Source organism: Dasypus novemcinctus, chromosome 9 (assembly GCF_030445035.2).
Source record: "Dasypus novemcinctus isolate mDasNov1 chromosome 9, mDasNov1.1.hap2, whole genome shotgun sequence".
Taxonomy (NCBI): Eukaryota; Metazoa; Chordata; class Mammalia; order Cingulata; family Dasypodidae; genus Dasypus; species Dasypus novemcinctus.
The window spans coordinates 94,041,770-94,059,692 of NC_080681.1; the positions used below are offsets into that span (position 1 = coordinate 94,041,770).

Consider the following 17,923-nt stretch of genomic DNA (forward strand, 5'->3'; position numbering starts at 1 on the left):
CATGTATTTTTAAAAGAATCCTTAATGTTTAGAGATAAGTACTTAAGTATTTAAAAATGAAATGATCTGGTGCCTGAGATTCACTTCAAAAATAATATGGGAGTAAGTGGGAACTGGGAAAGGGTATAGGAGAAATATGTTGGACCTTGTATTGCTGATTGCTGTAGGAGGTGATAGGTACATGGATGGGAATTTGTAATACTGTGTATGTTTGAAATTTTTCATAGTCTGAGATAAAAATTAATAAATTTTATTAAATAAAAAAGAAAAAATCAAAACCTTAAAATTGAATATAGAGAGGAAAAAATTAATGAACCTAATTGCACATTAAATCAGTAACCAACATACAAAGAAGCCATTCATATAACTTTTAACATGGAACAAAAAACTTTTTGAACAAAGTACAAAAAATATGGTATTGGTATTTGTCTTAGTTTGCTAGGCTACTTATGCCACCTCAATGGGTTCACTTAAACACAAGCATTTGTCTCACAGTTTTGCAGGCTGGAGGTCCAAAATCAAGTTCTCAATAGGTCATGCTTTTTCCTGAAGTCTGTAGCTTTCAGGTGCTGGCTTGCCACAATCTTTGGAGTTACCTCATTTGCATCTCTGCCTCCATCACATGGTAATGTCCTTTTTCTTGTCCGATGGCTTTCTCTTGTTGGAGTATTAGCCAGCATAAAGCATGCTGGGATACTTGACATGACTGCTTTAAACAGAAATGTTTGCAGTTGGCATGGAAATAAATGGCTCAGAAAGAAGTCAGTGAAAGGATACGGTGACTTCTTGTTCCTCATTGTGTAGGTACATGTTAAGATCAATGTGCATAGTGTTTGCCAAGTTTTTAATGATACTGTTGCTTGGGTCTTTTTGCTAAACAGAGCATTGTTTGGAATTGTAAAAATACTAAAACTTTGACAATAAACTGTCAGTGGCATTTAATCTGATCCCCTGAACCCCAGTCTACATGATTTTTTCATTTCTTCTTGAGCCGCGTTGACATCTCTGACTTCCGGCTTCATGGTGTGACTGAATTTCCACTCTTTATAAGAACTCAAGTCATATGGATTAAGGCCCACCCTGATTCAGTTTGGCCACACCCTAACTAATAATAGTATCTTCAAAGTCCTATTTACAAATGGGTTCACACCCACAGGAATGCAGATTAAGATCTGAACAAGTCTTTTGTGGGTACATGGGTCAATTCCAGTAGTACTCTCCCCTGCTCCTTTCCCTCATCTTAGAAACTCCAAACTGTGCTTTAGGCAATAGGGGACTTCATTATTGTCAGTATAGAGATCCCCTTGAAAGAGCAGCTTTGTAGGTCAAGGTGTCAAGAAACATGCAATTGTCTGTTCTATCTTTCTCAGAAAAAGCTTCTTTTAGTTTGCAAAGGTAATTATAAAAAATTCAAAGTCCTACAAGTATAGATATCACACCAGTTTATTCATCATAGATGAGATTAACCCATTTACAGTTAATGTGATTATTGATATATTTTATTCTGCCTTTATTTTTGTTTTCTATTTACCATAACTTTTCTTGGCAACTTTCACTTTCCCGCTGTCTGTTGGATTTATAGAGTTTTCGTTATTCCCCTCTTTAGGGTATTAAGTTCCACATTTTATCTCCATGCTTTTTAGTTACCCTTAAATTTTTTACATCTTCTACTTAACGAGGCCTAAGGTTTGTCTTTACCCTTTTCCAGAACATCACAAGGACTCCTAAACTCAGATCTTCCTTTTATTAGTCATGGTTCTCTAGGAAAACAGAATTGACAGGAGATATTTATAAATATGAAATTTTATTAAATTGTCTCACATGACTGTGGCATTAAAATAAACCTGCAATACTGTATGATTGCATTACTATGAGACAAATATATTGTGTAACACACTGTATGATTAAAACAATTTTTTTTATGTATCCAGTACATTTGAGAAATGGATGTTTTTTATCTTTGTTTGTTTTTTAAAAGATTTATTTATTTATTTAATTCCCCCCCTCCCTCGGTTGTCTGTTCTCTGTGTCTATTTGCTGCATCTTGTTTCTTTGTCCACTTCTGTTGTCGTCAGCGGCACGGGAAGTGTGGGCGGTGCCATTCCTGGGCAGGCTGCACTTTCTTTCGTGCTGGGCAGCTCTCCTTACGGGGTGCACTCCTTGCGCGTGGGGCTCCCCTATGCGGGGGACACCCCTGCGTGGCATGGCACTCCTTGCCCACATCAGCACTGCACATGGGCCAGCTCCACACGGGTCAAGGAGGCCCGGGGTTTGAACCGCGGACCTCCCATGTGGTAGACAGACGCCCTAACCACTGGGCCAAGTCCGTTTCCCGAGAAATGGATGTTTTTATTCAACTATGTTTTCTTTTTAGATTTTGTTATATTTTCAATTATTAAATGTACAAAAAAAGTTAAAAAAAAACCCTGAAAATTGAAAGACTTATATGATATGATCCAATTTCTTTAAAAGTATACATTTACATAGGGATAAAGAAATGGATGAAAAAACGGTCACTAAATGTGTTTTTTCCCCAAGAAATTGGGATTTCACGTTTTTGTTTTTTGCTCTACTTTTTTTTTTTCAAATTAGAGAAGTTATTAGTTTATAAAACAATCATGCATAACATACAGGATTCCTATACATCACCCCACCACCAACACTTTGTATTGTTGTGGAAAATTTGTTAACAAATGATGAAATAACATCATCAAAATATTACTGATAACTATAGCTCATAGTTTACATTTGGTGTATTTTCCCCACAAACCACTATTACTAACATCATGTATTAGTATTGTATATTTGTTATAGCTCATGTGAGGATGTTCACATACTTGGACTGTTAACTATAGTCCATCATTCATTATGCTTTTTTGCATAATTTTAAAAAATGAGCATGTATGACATAATCAGAGCAAATTGTTTCATTGGGAAAAAAGTTCCTTTCTCTCATCTTTGTATAAATAAAAGAGAAAGATGACATTTTTGAGTGATCTTTTTGTAGAAGTGGGAAAAAAATCAAGGGGTTTCTCACTTAGATTGTGCATGGCTACTTCAGCCATGAGCACAAATATGCTAGGGGGTTCTGGTAATCTAAGATGTTTCCATGGGACTAAGTATAGAGTTTTGGCTTTCTTCTTGCTAAAATCTTGCACAGCTTAAGAAGAGAATGAAGTCTGTGACAGAGTCTTTCTAGCTGGCAGTTAGTATTTGTCCAGCATTGGAAATAAATTTTAACTGTTTTCCATTTACACCAATTCTACTATATTACTTCTCCCATTCAAGCCAGAGGGCAAATTAATTTACGGAACCCAAATTACATGCTTTCTGATAAATTACAATTAAATTTCCTTGGCTCTCTCATATTCCCAGTAAACTGGAATAGACAATTATGTGTTTCTTGCCACTCTGACCTGCAAAACTGCTCTTTCAGGGGATCTCACACCATGCTGGCAACAATGAAGTCCTCTACCCCTTTCTAAAAGCTGTCCTCTTCCTGTAGACTTAAGTTTGAAGTTGCACAGATGAGGTGCATGGCCAGGGAAAGAGAAAATAGGGTGGGAACACTAAGTGCTAAATAGGGCAAAATGAGAACTGCATGTAGGAAATGAGAGAAAAGAGCTGAGTTGAAAAAAGGCAAGTCTCTTGCCCATAAATACTTTAAGATCTTCCTCTGTGGCTGGAAAACTGAAAATTCTGAAAACAATTCCAAAAGAAAGGTTTCAGAAACTGTTGGGATGACTACATAAGTGAAATTAGCCAACAGTTTCCTAAAATAACTTTGAAAGATAAGACTTATTTTAGATTTTTGTATGCTTGTTGAATAAAGCACTGTCATTCACTTATAGCCACTATTCAACATTACGCTTCAAAAAATGGCTAATAAAAGAACAGCAATGCAATGCAGTTTTAACTAGGCTTAAACGTAAAAGGAAATAGCTTGATTTCTGAATTTAAGATTCAAACTCAACGCTGTAACTGGGTTTTGCCACAACTCAAGAGAAGGCATAAAGGCTTTTGATATTACCAAGTAGTATTGTGGAGAGCAATAAAAACTTAAAATAGTTAGATAATGGTTGGTTCATCTGCTTAAAAGAATATGAAGAGTTTATACACTGTTACATTCCAAAGTGAAGTTGCTAAGCAGAATAACTCACTTGATGCCATGCTAGTCATATGGAAAATTTCAAGCACCCCTAGGAACTAAACTTGTACAGATTTCTTTTAAAACAAACATATAAACAAACAAAAACCCATAAAACTTAAAAAATCTCTCCCTGAAAGTTGCAAAGTTATCATGACATCCTAAAAGACTCAAATATAGATGATATCCCGGTTAAATATTATTTGAGCTATGCTTACATCTTCTGTAAATACAGCAATGAAAAAGCACAGAATATCTGAAGTGCAAAGGTTTTATTTACATACTTATTTAAATAATTTAATTTTCTGAATATTTACTGTAATAAAGAATATAATTGTTTTCTTTTCCTTAATCAGTACCATGTTTAAAATTTTTTATGTTTTTATGTTTTACATACATAAGAAAACATTTTTGTAAGTTTTATAAGAAGTCTTCACTTCTATAATTAAAGAGGACACTCAGACTCAGTAACTGCCATGCCCATTAAAAGTGCCAGCAAATGGATGAAAATATCACATAACTTCATACCACATATTAAACCACATTTTCCCAAACTGATTACACAAATGCCACTGTTAGGATTGGAAGAGAAATGGCGCTATTTACCAAGAAACTCTTTCAATAGACAAAATGTATAAGGCATAAATTTTATACTCAAATTTGCATAATTCTATAATTGATGTTATAAAAATTTTTTAATCAGGAGTGGAAAATCATGATTTTTACCTTGACCTCTTGATTATTTAACTTATCCTTACTTTCTAAGCTCTATTATTTATAATTCAGTATCTTCTGTGATCTTTCTGAAAAATGTTTACTGTCATTTCCAGAACATAATCAGCATTATAAGATTGCTTTTTTATGGGAATTTACTCTTCCAAATTCATTCACATTGTTGATTTCCATGATTACCATGAATTATCTGCTACTTAATAAGACTTGGCTAATATTTAAGGCTTCTTCCTATTCGTTAAATTAAGTATTAGGTATGAATTTTCTGATGTACAATAAGATGTGGTTTCTGGGAAAATGCTTTCCCACATTTGTTACATTCATAGGGCTTCTCTCCTGTATGCGTTATCTGATGTCTAAGGAGATGAGACTTTTTGATGAAGGCTTTGCCACATTCAGTGCATTCATGAGGTTTCTCTCCTGTGTGAATTCTCTGATGTGTAACAAGTACTGATGTGTTGCCAAAGGCTTTGCCACATACAATACATCTATATGGCTTCTCCCCTGTATGAAATCTAGAATGTTTATAAAGGGATGAACTATACCTGAAGGTCTTCCCACATTCCTTACATTCAAATGAGTTCTCAAGTGTATGAGATTTCACATGTTGATTAAAAGAGGAATTCCAAGTGAATGTCTTTCCACACTGACTGCATTCATAAGGTTTCTCTCCAGTGTGAAGTCTCTGGTGGACCACAAGTTGTGCTTTATGCATAAAAGCTTTACCACAATCATTGCACACAAAGGGTCTCTCTCCATTATGAATTTTTTGATGAGTTACAAGGTGTGCCTTCCTGCTATAGGCTTTCCCACAATCACTGCACACAAAGGGTCTCTCTCCATTATGAAGTTTCTGATGAGTTATAAGGTGTTCCTTTCTGCTATAGGCTTTCTCACAGTCATTGCATTCAAAGGCTTTTTTTCTTGTACGATTTTTTTCATGTCTAATGAAATGAAACTTCTTTTTGCAGGGTTTCCCATATTCATTGCATTCATAAGAGTTTTCTCCAGTATAACTTCTATTATAATCAAGTAAGTCTAAATTAGGTTGCAAACTCTTCCCATATGATTTGCGTTTATATGATTTTTGTCTTTTAGGATTATTAAGACTTGTGCTCATCTTATAACTGTAGAGTCTCTCCATAGTTAGAATTTTATTGAACATGAATAAAACTGACTTCAAAAAATTGTCTTTACTTTCTTGGTGCTTCTCTGGTTCATCAACAGGTGAGTAGTCAGATTCTAAAAAGGAGTACAATATAACATTCCCAGTTAATTTTTCCATCAACATATTATAGAAGAAACTTCTACCAGTTCAAACCCAGTCCCCCATAAATCCTGTATTTGCCCTGATCCTGAGCTTTAAGAATAAAGCTACTAAAAAAAAAAGAGAGTGGACAAATGACAGTTAACTAGAACAAATGGATTAACTTGTGACTTGTGGAAAGACAATAAAGTATGCACAAGGTTCAATGTTTAAGGAAGTCCAAAGATTGCTCAACAAGATACAGGGTTTTCCATAATAATATAACAATAAAGATCTAATTAAAGGATAGGCTACCCAGGTAAATAGGAGACAAGGGAGTTAAGTGAAAATATCAGAGGATGTACTAGGTTTGGAAGAGGCAAATCCGAGTCAGAGTCCTCACTACCTAATCCCTAGGTCACCATGTTAGGACAGCTCCCTAGTCCACTCATTCACTTCTCTTTTTCCTTAATTATCCTCTGCAATGTCAATTCCCTTTAAGAACATTCCTGTATCTCCAACCCTCTCTAACCCCACTGAAACCACAGCTGAGCCACATCAACAGATAGGTCTCCATCTCTGCTTATAGTTAGGATTTATTCTTACATGTACTTGTAAGCCAAAAAACACAAATGTCCAGCAGTTATTCTTAGTCCAGGCACAGCTTCTGTATCCTCCTGAATAACAGTTGTATTATTCAGGCTTTGATGAGTACTGTTTCTGTATCAATTTCAATCTGCCTAACAAACCAGTCCCCAGAAAGCTGCTTTGCTCCTTGAAGTCACACTCTTTTCACTTCTATCCTCAAAACTCTAAGAATTCCAAATCCATTGCTCCATTTAAAAAAAAAAAAAATTGGGGTAAGGGACAGTTAAAAATTTCCCACTCCTGAAGTTCTTTTCATGTCTAACATTCCTGGCCTCTTGCTTCATGCTTTATTCTTCTCTGTGGAGGTGACTGAGAAGTGAATTAAGACCATTAGCACACATTTCTTTACAAAGTGGTTCTAAGCATGGAGATTTGGTTCCTTTCTTCTTTCTTCTCTACTTTAACCAGTGGGAAGCAGCATCCTGTGTTACCCAACTCAGGATGTAGCTCAACTGAAAAATTCAGGATATTCAACCTGATACATAAAAGTATAAAAGACATGAATTCACTCATGGCATCTAAGAATGCATTCCACTAGCCCTCAACAGACACCTTCTGTTCCAGGCATTCTAGATTCCTAAATAACTTCAATCTTTTGGTCATGTTCCTTCCCTGCTTTAACTTGCCTTCCCTCACCGATCTTCTCCTCTCAAGTATGTAGATATTCTTTCAGGGAGAAGCCACTGATCCATGATCTCAAAAAAGTGAAAACAAAAATAAACTAACAAAAAACTTCTCCAATCTTTACATACTATTTTAAACTTTATTTTCTCTGAATTTCTAAGATAGTCACTGTTGCCTATACTATTCATTTTAACAAGTTACTGGGAAAAAACAGCTACATTAATGTGTATTAAATGTTTCTCATTCACTTCTCAAATTTAAAAATATTTTATATGGCTATATTTTGTCTTTTCGACTACAATTTACACACCTGGGAAATGGTAATGGATTTCTGCTTTCTTTCAGCAAATGGCTCACCAACAGTGCAAGGAAAAAATTATATAGGATTTTCTCTTCAGGATATTATTATGAGAGAACAAGCCTTAAAAGGCACAAAGATTATTAAAAAAAAAAAAATCCCAGAATAATATACATTAAATTTCCATGGTAGAGTCATAGTAGAGCTGAGATGGGAATTCGAAGAAGGTAGAGAGTAATCTAGGCTGGAGTAATGAAAGAGGAGAAAACTGAACTCTCAAGACATAATATGGATAATGGTGAAAAAGCAAATGGGGTCATATTATAGAAGGCTTTTAAAAGACATTTAAATATTATAATAAAGTTATAAGGGAACAACATATTTATTTGTCAGGAGACAGACTAGAAAAATGGAAAAATTTGGAAACTTTTGCAGAAACATCTAAGATGAATCAGAAAATAGAATGGAATGGCAAAATAGGAACATAGCTCAGGCACAATATCAGGAGCTGAAATGTATTTGGTTTATATCAGAAATTGGGATTCCAGGTGATCTAAAATATACTTATTTGGGTCTTAATCATTTGAAACTCTTCTTTTATGGTCTCTGTGGAAAGGAAAACTTCATGTAGAATCAGTCTTGGATAAACTAACAGTTGAGCACATAGGCTATAAATTATAATACTTAAGGAGAAACTTGTAAGAGAAAAAACAAATTGTTTACCAAAGTCATTTTGAGACTGCAAAGCAGAGGCCAATAGTTATCATTTATTGTAAAGAAAACGGTGAAGGTTGAAGAATATAAAAAATGGGTAATTATGAAAAATAGAGAAAAAGATCAAATGAGGTAAAATTATGGGATAGAAAATTGGTGAGATAAAGATGCTGGAGAGGGCATAAAACAAACAAGTCTGCAGAGGTCAAAGAGAAGGTAAGAAGCAGAAGGTGAATAAGCAATGAGAAAAAGAACAGATTAGTGAGGAATCAACTAAAAGTTGGAGGAGAATTTAGAAAGACATCAATATTAACAGAAGAAGCAGAAAGATGCACTAGAAGGTAGATACCCCAAGTTAGCACTAAGACTACAGATGAACAAGGTGGGATATATTTCGAATATGATGCAAGAAAAGGAATAAAAAAAACCAATAATAATAGTTAGACCATGATGTTACTAAAAATTTTTAAATAGTAGAAATAACTAACATATACTAAATATTTTCTGTCAACTATTTGAAGTGTTCTGCATTTATCTCATATAAGCTTTATAAGAGTACTGAGAGATAAGGATTAAGATTATTCATATTTTATAAATAAAAAACTGTGCTACAGAATAATTTTCCCAAGGTTAGACAAATAGTGATTGGTGAAGCAAGACTGAATTCTACACTCTGACTTGACTACAAGGACTAACTGTATAGAGAACGATCTGTGATCATGTTGAACAGGCAAGGAAAATGAGGATTTTAAGAATTAAGAGAAAAAAGAATAAAGCAAGGACATAAATAAAACAAGCAATGAGGTGATCCAGAGGAGAGAGGAGAGGGACATCCCTCCGTATAAAAGCTGAGTGTTATGGACTGAATTGTGTCCCTGCCAAAAGATATGTTCAATCCCAACTCCCAGTCTTTTGAATGTGACACTATTTGAAAATAGGCTCTTTGAAGATGTCATTAGTTAAGATGAGGTTAAACAGGATCAGGGAGAGTTCTAATCCAACATGACAGGTGTTTTATTAGGGGAGGAAATTAGAACACAGTCAGGAGATAGAGAGAAGATGGCCATATGATGAAGGCAGAAATTGAGTTAACCACAAGCCAAAGAACGCCATATACTGCAAGCAAGCCACCACCAGCCCTTCAGACTTCAGAGGAAGCACAGCCCTGCCAATGCCTTGATTCTGGACTTCTAACCTCCAGAACTGTGAGACAATAAATTTCTGTCGGTTTAAGCCACCTAGTTGGTGGCACTTTGTTATGGCCTCTTTAGCAAACTAAGACACTGTGCAGGGAAGTAGACATGGCTCAACTGATAAAGCATTCATCTACCACATGGAGGGTCCTAGGTTCGATACCCAGGACCTCCTGACCCATTTGGTGAGCTGGCCCATGCGCAGTGCTGCCGCACTAAGAAGTAACATACCACGCAGGGGTGCCTCCCATGTAGGGGTGATCCACACGCAAGGTGTGCGCCCCACAAGGAGAGCTGCCCCATGTGAAAAAAGTGCAGCCTGCCCAGGAGTGGCACCACACACATGCAAGATGATGCAACAAAAGAGACACAGTTTCCCAGTACTGCCTGATAATGGAAACGGACGCAGAAGAGCATGTAGCAGATGGACGCAGAGAGAAAACAATGGGGGGAGGGGAAGGGGAGAGAAATAAATAAAAATAAATCTAAAAAAAAAAAAAGACACTGTGCAAAGAAAAAAGAGCACTTGAGAGAGTAAAAATGAAGATATCATTTAGGGATCTGATGATGCTCAGTCAAGTGCACCCAGTCACTTCCAAATGTCTGTGGCATTTAAGAGGTGCTTCCTGGAAAGTATGTCAAAGGTGTCTGTCCCTCACAGACCCACCAGGATTTCAATTCCAAAAACTTCCACTATCTGATGTTCTGTCACTCACCTGGATAGCTCCAACATGGGTTCTCCCCCTCCACCATCCATGGCTCTTGTCCTTGCTCCACCCTGAAGATCACTTTTGTTTTGGTAACTGGGCACCCTGCTTGTGGGAAAGAAAAAGAATAGGGAAAAAGTGCTAGGGACAAACAACTACCTCACAGCTCAGGTCTGCCTCCTCGAGTCTCATGGCCTTTAAAGGGTGACAAATAGGCTTAAGAATAGAAAAGACCCTTTTCCTCCACTTGGGAAGTAGAAGCATATTCAGATTATTTGATACCCAAAGGGGATTATTACTCTTGACCAATGAATTCAGGGCCAAATTCAGAATGTTGACAGCTTTTAGAATGTTCACGGCTTTCACATGTAGTAGTGCCCTCCAGGTTATACTAAAGAGTTACCCACTGTCCTTACCCACTGAGATTAGGTTTCTAAAGTTCTCCAACATAACATCCCAATACAGGTTCCTCTGAGCACAATCAAGCAGCTGCCACTCCTCTGGGGTGAAGTCCACGGCCACATCCTGGAACGTCACTGATCCCTGTAACAGCATATTCATCTTCAAACTAAAGCGTACATCATTAGTCAACTTGAAAAGAATCATGGCAGTCTCTTACGATCATATCCTATTCATTACTGATGCTGCAGAAAGTTGTATACAATAACTATATCCTTGAATGAGAAACATATATACTTTGTAATAGAAATAAACAGAAACAAAAATCATAATAAAAATATCCAACCAATGCCAGGCCAGTTCAATGATAAAAGAAAAATCTTTTTAAAAAATGGTGCTGAACATAGACACCCAGGAGACTGTAAATAAAACTCTTTTGAAAAAAAAATGGTGCTGAGACAACTGGATATCTAGGTGCAGAAGAATGAAGTTGGATTCCTACCTCACATCATACACAAAAATTAATTAAATATGGATTGGAGACCTAAATGTAAGAGCTAAAATTGTAAAACTTTATGTTTTACAATATGTTTTTAGAAGAAAACATAGGAATTAATTGTTGTGAACTTGGTCAAAGCAAAAGACAAGCATCACTGATCAACATTACAATGCAAATTAAAACCGTATGATTGGGAAGTGGACTTGGCCCAGCGGTTAGGGCGTCCGTCTACCACATGGGAGGTCCACGGTTCAAACCCCGGGCCTCCTTGACCTGTGTGGAGCTGGCCCACGCGCAGTGCTGATACACGCAAGGAGTGCCATGCCACGAAGGGGTGTCCCCGCGTAGGGGAGCCCCACACGCAAGGAGTGCGCCCCGTAAGGAGAGCCGCCCAGCGCCAAAGAAAGTGCAGCCTGCCTAAGAATGGTGCCACCCACGCTGAGAAATGACACAAGATGACGCAGCAAAAGGAAACACAGGGATTCCCATGCCGCTGACAACAACAGAAGTGGACAAAAGAAGATGCAGCAAATAGACGCAGAGAACAGACAACCAGGGTTGGGGGGAAGGGGAGAGAAATGAATAAATAAATAAATCTTAAAAAAAAACAAAAAACAAAAAAAACCCCATATGATTGTGGTTATGAATATACAACTCTGTGATTATACTGAAAGCTACTAATTGTACACTTTTGATGGTTTATATGGTGTGTGAATCGTAAATTTAAAAAATAAAAAAAGCAATGAGATATCAGTTCATACCTATTAGGACGGCTAAATTTAAAAAGACAGACGATAAGTGTTGATAAGGATGTGAAGTCAGTACTTTCATAAATTGCTGATGGGGTTGCAAAATGGTATAGCTTCTTTGGAAAAACAGTTTGGCACTTCCTCAAAATGTTGAATATAAAGTTACTATATGACCCAGCAATTCTACTCTTAGTTATATATCTAAGACAAGTGAAAATAAAGGTCCACATAAAAACCTGTCCACAAATGTTCATATCAGGAATTATCCATAGTAGCCAAATAGTGGAAACAACCTAAGTGTCCATCAATAGATGAATGAATAAACAAAACACAGATTATCCATATATGGAATATTATTCAGCAACAAAAAAGGAATGCAGTACTGACACATGCTACAATATGGATCAATCTTGAAAATGTTGTGCTGGGTGAAAGAAGCCAGACCCAAACAACCACATATTGTTTGGCCATTGAATGAAATGTCCAGAACAGGCAAATCCATAGGAACAGAAAGTGAATTAGGGCTGGGGAAAGAGGAATAGGAAGTGAATGCTAATGCGTATGAGTTTCTTTTTGGGGGAGAAAAAAATGTCCTGAAATTAGTGGTGATAGTTGCAAAACCCTGTGAATATGCTAAAAACCATTTAATTGTACATTTTGGGTAAATTTTGTGACCTGTGTGATCTGTGAATTGTATCTCTTATATAATCTTCATTCATTCACTTAAGAAATATTTAATAAGGACCTATTAGACACCGTACTAATAGGTGTCACTGTACCTAATAATACCAAAAGGAATAAAATTATTTCTGACCATAGAAATCTTACAATGTAGTAGACCCAATAAAGTAAATATTTAAGGGCAATAAGATGTTACAGGGGCTATGAAAGATTTACATGCCAGATACCACATAAGCATAATTAAATAGGAACACATAGATTTTTTAATACGATAAATATATCCTCTGAACCATAAAGCCAGAATCATGTATATAAGTAAATATTAAAACCACTGAAATTAAAGGCATGTGGCTACTCATCTATCACAAAAGAGATAGTTAAGACCATATAGAGCAGGGGTCAGCAAACTACAACCCAAGAGCTATATTTTGTAAATAAAATGTTACAGGAACACAGCTACATGCATTCATTTACTTAAGCTTAAGGGCAGAGTTGAGCAGTTGTGACAGAGGTTGTATGACCTTCATGCCTAAAAATACATATTATCTGGCTCTTTAAGAATAAAGTTGTTAATCCTGATATAGCAGTGGAAATAGAAATTGGGAAATGTATTAGAAATTCTCTAAACTGGTAGATTAAAGAAGGAAAGGGTATATGATTTTATTAATAAGTATAAAAAAAGGATATGAGAAAAAAATTTCCCAATTTATGAAAGTCTTCACAAGCTTAAAATCCTTGATTTAAACAAAAAGCAAAAACTATATATATATATATACCAGAATACAAGAGGAAATGGTGAAACACTGGAAGCATGTCCATTAAATTTGGGGCAAGAAAAGATTTTTGGTTAGCAATTATAATTCAAAATTGTAGTTACTGAAGTTCTGGCAATTGCAATAAGAAAAGGAAAAAAAAGGGAGCTATAAATACTGGACTGGAAGGGGACAAACCTCCATTTGCAGAGTGTATGATTGTCTACCTGGAAAAGCTAAGAATCAACTAAAAAAGTCTTGGGTCCAAGATGAGTTCTGTAAGTTGACTGGACATAAGGTCAACATACATAAATCTATATTTTCCTATACACCAGAATAGCCAATTAGAAAATTAATGAAGAAAAAAGATCTATTTCATTCCCAATAGCAACTTGCCATATGTAAAAATAAACATAATATGAAATATACAAGAATTACAGTAAGAAATCTATAAAATTGTAATGAAGAACTACAAGAAAAACTTAATAAGTGGAGAGGACTCATTAAAAATTTATGACTTCTCTCCCAATTAATCTACATGTTTAATGTGATTAGTAAAAATACTTAATAGGCTACTTGATGGACCTTGACAAACTGCCTTAAAAATTTATGTGGAAAATGCTCAAAAATAGCTAGAAATTTTGGAAAAAGTATAAGGTTTACTTATAGAATCAGGTGGATATTAAAAAGGCTATATACCTGTACTAAACAAACTGAGTTCATTTAGTGCTGTTTGGCACTTTGCTTTTCCTAAGGAGTGTTAAGAGTCAGGGAACATTCCAAGAAATTCACAGGAAACTGATGTTATGTTTATCACAGGGTTGTTGCTATGATTGCTGTTCCCTACATTATCCATATGAAAACTCATTAGAAGGTATTTTCTTCAGAGAAATGTACCAGGATAAACTTATCTAGGGAATTACATTTTTTCATCTTCAAAGACAATGCCAATACTTAAACTGACTAGGTATTCATTTTCTATGATTGCTAGGAAGATCAGGTATACATATGCATCTCAAATTTATTCCAACTGTGTGCAGATCCTATGACCTGGGTATATTGAGCTTCTTTCTGTTTACATTTTCCACGTCTATTTATATACTTCTTTTTTATAATATTATTTTGGGGAGATTTAAAAGACTAAATAAATAGATGGATGACTACCTTACCTGGAAGTCGATCATTCTCTATAGCTCTTGGACAGAGATCTATGAGAGTAGAAATGGGGAAAAGAACAGAAAGATATGAGAAGCCAAGTCTGCAATGTAGAAACCTCTATATTAGAAGTACCCACATCACAGCTTCAGAAATTTTACCATCCAATGGGAGAATAACTTTTCTAGCAAGTCAGAAAAGTCTATATTCTATAAGCACCAATTTCTATTTATGACTCTGTTATGAATATATGCAGCTTGGACAAGTAAAGTGTACAATTCTGACCTACTGATCTAATAGAAGTTGCTAACCTTTGAAGTAGAGATTTTTTTTCCCCCTAAAATTTATTCTAAGGAAATAAAAAAGACTAAAAGCCTGGTCTGTGAAGCTCAGTAACTCTAGAAATTATCCTTCCTGGAAGAGATCTCAAATTAGGATGGGCCTTCCTGGTTCCAATACCTTTTTTTTTTTTTTAAGCTGGAGTTTTCAGCTTAAGATTCAAACTCATTTCTCTGTCTCTTGGACCTCACATCCTCTATAACCCAATTTGGGTCTTCTGAAATTCTAACCAGCACTGCTGGGGCCCTAGAAAGGGTAAAATGTGCAACAGAGATTCGCAGTTCAGTGTGTAACAGTCTCTACTGGAAGACTCGCAGATATACCAAGAGTGATGGTTAATTTCATGTGTCAATTTGGCTAGGCTATGGTGTCCAGTTATCTGGTCAAGCCTACTTGTTACTGTGAGGTTATTTCATAAATGGTATTTGCATCTGCAATTGATCATATCTACAATCAAGAAAGGCGAGTGTCCTCAGCAATGTGGGGAGTCTCCTCATTCGGTCAGTTGGTCTTTAAAACCAAAATTGAGGATTTCAGAGGTCAGAAAGAATTTCTACCTCAACTTCGATAGTGGCTTTTGTTGGAATTACCAGTCAGCCAGACCCCCTGAGGAATTTGGACTAGGGACTACAGCATTACCATTAGCAGAATTTCCAGAATTTCCCTACAGAGCTTGGACTTGCCAGCTCCCACAGTGGCATGAGCCAATTCCTTATAATAAATCTCAGTTCTGCTTCTCTGGAGAACCCTAGTATACTAAGAAACTGAAAAAAAAATGACCACATAATCAAACTTACTTAAATATTTCAAAAGGAGAACAAACCCAACGCTTTGTTTTGGGCAGGGTATCATGTTGTAAAAAAGAATGAAATTTGGAGAACACCGTCAGGGAAGAGACAACTGTTAACACCTCCAGGGGAGGAGTTCTATGTCATGAAGAATAGCAAGGAGAATAATGCCTGTCATCAGAAGCACTGAGGATCTCAACCCATTCCATGGCTTGCAGGTGTTGGGGTCCCCAACAAAAGCATAACCCACACAGGCAATGGATGGATAATGCTTTACTCACATAGAAAAGAGGCAGAGCAAGGTCAGCTTCAGTAGTGAGTGTCCCCCATGGCCAGCAGGTCTCTCTCTGCAGCCTATGCCGGGAGATGGTATGCTCGCACCCTTCTTGTGCTTGTGCTGCAGGAAAGGACGCTGCTTCCCTCCCTGCCAGGAAAAGATATAGTGGGGGTAAAGAGTTGGGGCTGGCCAGGTGCCATAAAGCAGACACTTTAGCCAAGCAAGTTTTGTGAATGCTCAGGGCAAAAAGGGAAAGAATACACCTAGTAGACCGCTATCGACTAGATGATGTGCTTCAGATGACGGTGCCCAAGGATGGTGTCTGCCCATTCATCATCCACCCTATGCTGGTCTGAAGCACTGGGTTCATTCGTGGGTCACAGAGAAAGGGTCAGGCCATGCTCAGATCACCCCCTTCCACAAAAACCTATGGGGGACCAGATGTAGCTCAAGTGGTTGAGCACCCGCTTCCCATCCCTGAGGTCCTGGGTTAAATCCCCAATACCTCCTAAAAAACAAAACAAAACAAAACACCACCTATGTAGGTACGAATCTCAGCTCTTCCGCTTAGAAGCAGGCAAGTAATTTCCCTTCTCTCAGCTTCAGTTAATTCATATGCGAAATAGAAATATTTACTTCAGATGATTGCTGTAAAAACACCCTAATGATAGTAGTTTCTCTAGAAATGTTTTCTTCCCGGCTCCCTTGATATGGCTTAAACTTTCCTCGCGGGCTAGGATAGGGACAACGATGTTCTTGCAATCGGGAAAGGTATAGCTGGTTGGTTGCACAGACTCCTACACCACAACCTTTATCTACAAGGCCAGGGATGCAAACAGCCTGCCAAAGCTTGGTAACTCGCCCAGGGCCAGCAGGAGCCATGCTTTCTGCTTTTTCTGAACCAGTCTAGGGTTGAACAGATATACACCCAACCGCTAAGTCACCGCACGAGGGGGTTGTGATGTTTATCCTCGGCCGGATAAACTCCCAGACCAGTCCTCGCCTTTCTCTCCTCCCTTCCTGACATTTTCCAAGTCCTGCAGAGCCACACCTGACACTCACCGACTCGCTCCCGGCTTCGTTTCTAACCCGGGGATCAGGTTACTGTGCCCGGAGACTAAAGGAACACCACACGATCTCACCTCCCGCAGGTACCGCCTGAGAACCTCAGAATATCGGCTACTACCCCACTGCGCGTGGGCGGAAGTAACTGCCTCCTTAGAGTTCCCAGGGTCCTCCCGGGTGTAGGCCACCCAGAAACTACATTTCACGGAGGGCCGGTGGGGCCGGTTTCCGGAAGTCGTCATAAGTTTCTGCCTCTTTAGGGGGAGATTCCAGGGTTGGTATCTCCGGGGCTACAGAGAGGACCGCCTTCGTTTTTAAAAGGGAAATATAATTTCGTTTAAAGAGATAGACATCAGAACTTAAAAATATTGGAAAACCGAAACCAGCAGTATATTAAGAGAATAATTTATCCTTACTCAGTAGGGTTTCTTCTATCAAGCAATAGCTTAGGGCAGGGAAATGAGAAATGAGACGGAGAAAGAAACGATCCGTGAGGTAGATGGACAAGGTAGGATAATTTGGATCTGCAAAACCAAGCGAAGAAAATATTTCAAGAAGGGGGGCGGGGGGCGATCAGGTTTGCAAAACTTGCTGACAGGTCAAGTAAAATGAGACCTAAGAATTGATCATTGGATTTAGCAACATGAAGTTCACATTGACACATGCGGTTTTGACCAAGTGGAGGAAGTTTGATAAGAGTGGGAGGAAAGAAGTGGACACAGCAAATGTAAACAACACTTTTAAGATTTTAAAAAGTTTTGCTTTTAAGATGAGCAAAAAAAAAAATAAGGCTGTAGTTGGATATGGATTTTGGGTTGAGATTTTTTTTTTTCTCTAATTTAAAGGTGGAAGAGGGTATAGAACATGCTTGTATCCTAATTAAAATGATACAGTAGACAGGAAAAATTGA

At 37.3% G+C, this 17,923-nt stretch overlaps 1 protein-coding gene across 6 annotated transcripts; it reads right to left on the reverse strand.

Moving 5' to 3' along the window:
- Positions 1–234: 234 nt before the first annotated feature.
- On the reverse strand, positions 235–17,212 carry LOC101424237 (zinc finger protein 684). Of its 6 annotated transcripts, none has more exons than XM_058303814.2 (6): positions 17,011–17,212; positions 15,953–16,095; positions 14,559–14,597; positions 10,726–10,852; positions 10,319–10,414; positions 235–6,121 (listed from the first exon to the last, which is right to left on the reverse strand). In XM_058303814.2, exons 3-6 carry the CDS (start codon positions 14,571–14,573, stop codon positions 5,130–5,132), a joined length of 1,230 nt encoding a protein of 409 aa, XP_058159797.1. In that variant the 5' UTR covers positions 14,574–14,597; positions 15,953–16,095; positions 17,011–17,212; the 3' UTR covers positions 235–5,129. The 6 variants fall into 6 exon arrangements, with proteins under 6 accessions (XP_058159797.1, XP_058159795.1, XP_071073627.1 ...); XM_058303812.2 differs by having other exon boundaries at positions 10,319–10,417; positions 17,011–17,188; XM_071217526.1 differs by having other exon boundaries at positions 10,726–10,877; positions 17,011–17,188.
- Positions 17,213–17,923: the final 711 nt, after the last annotated feature.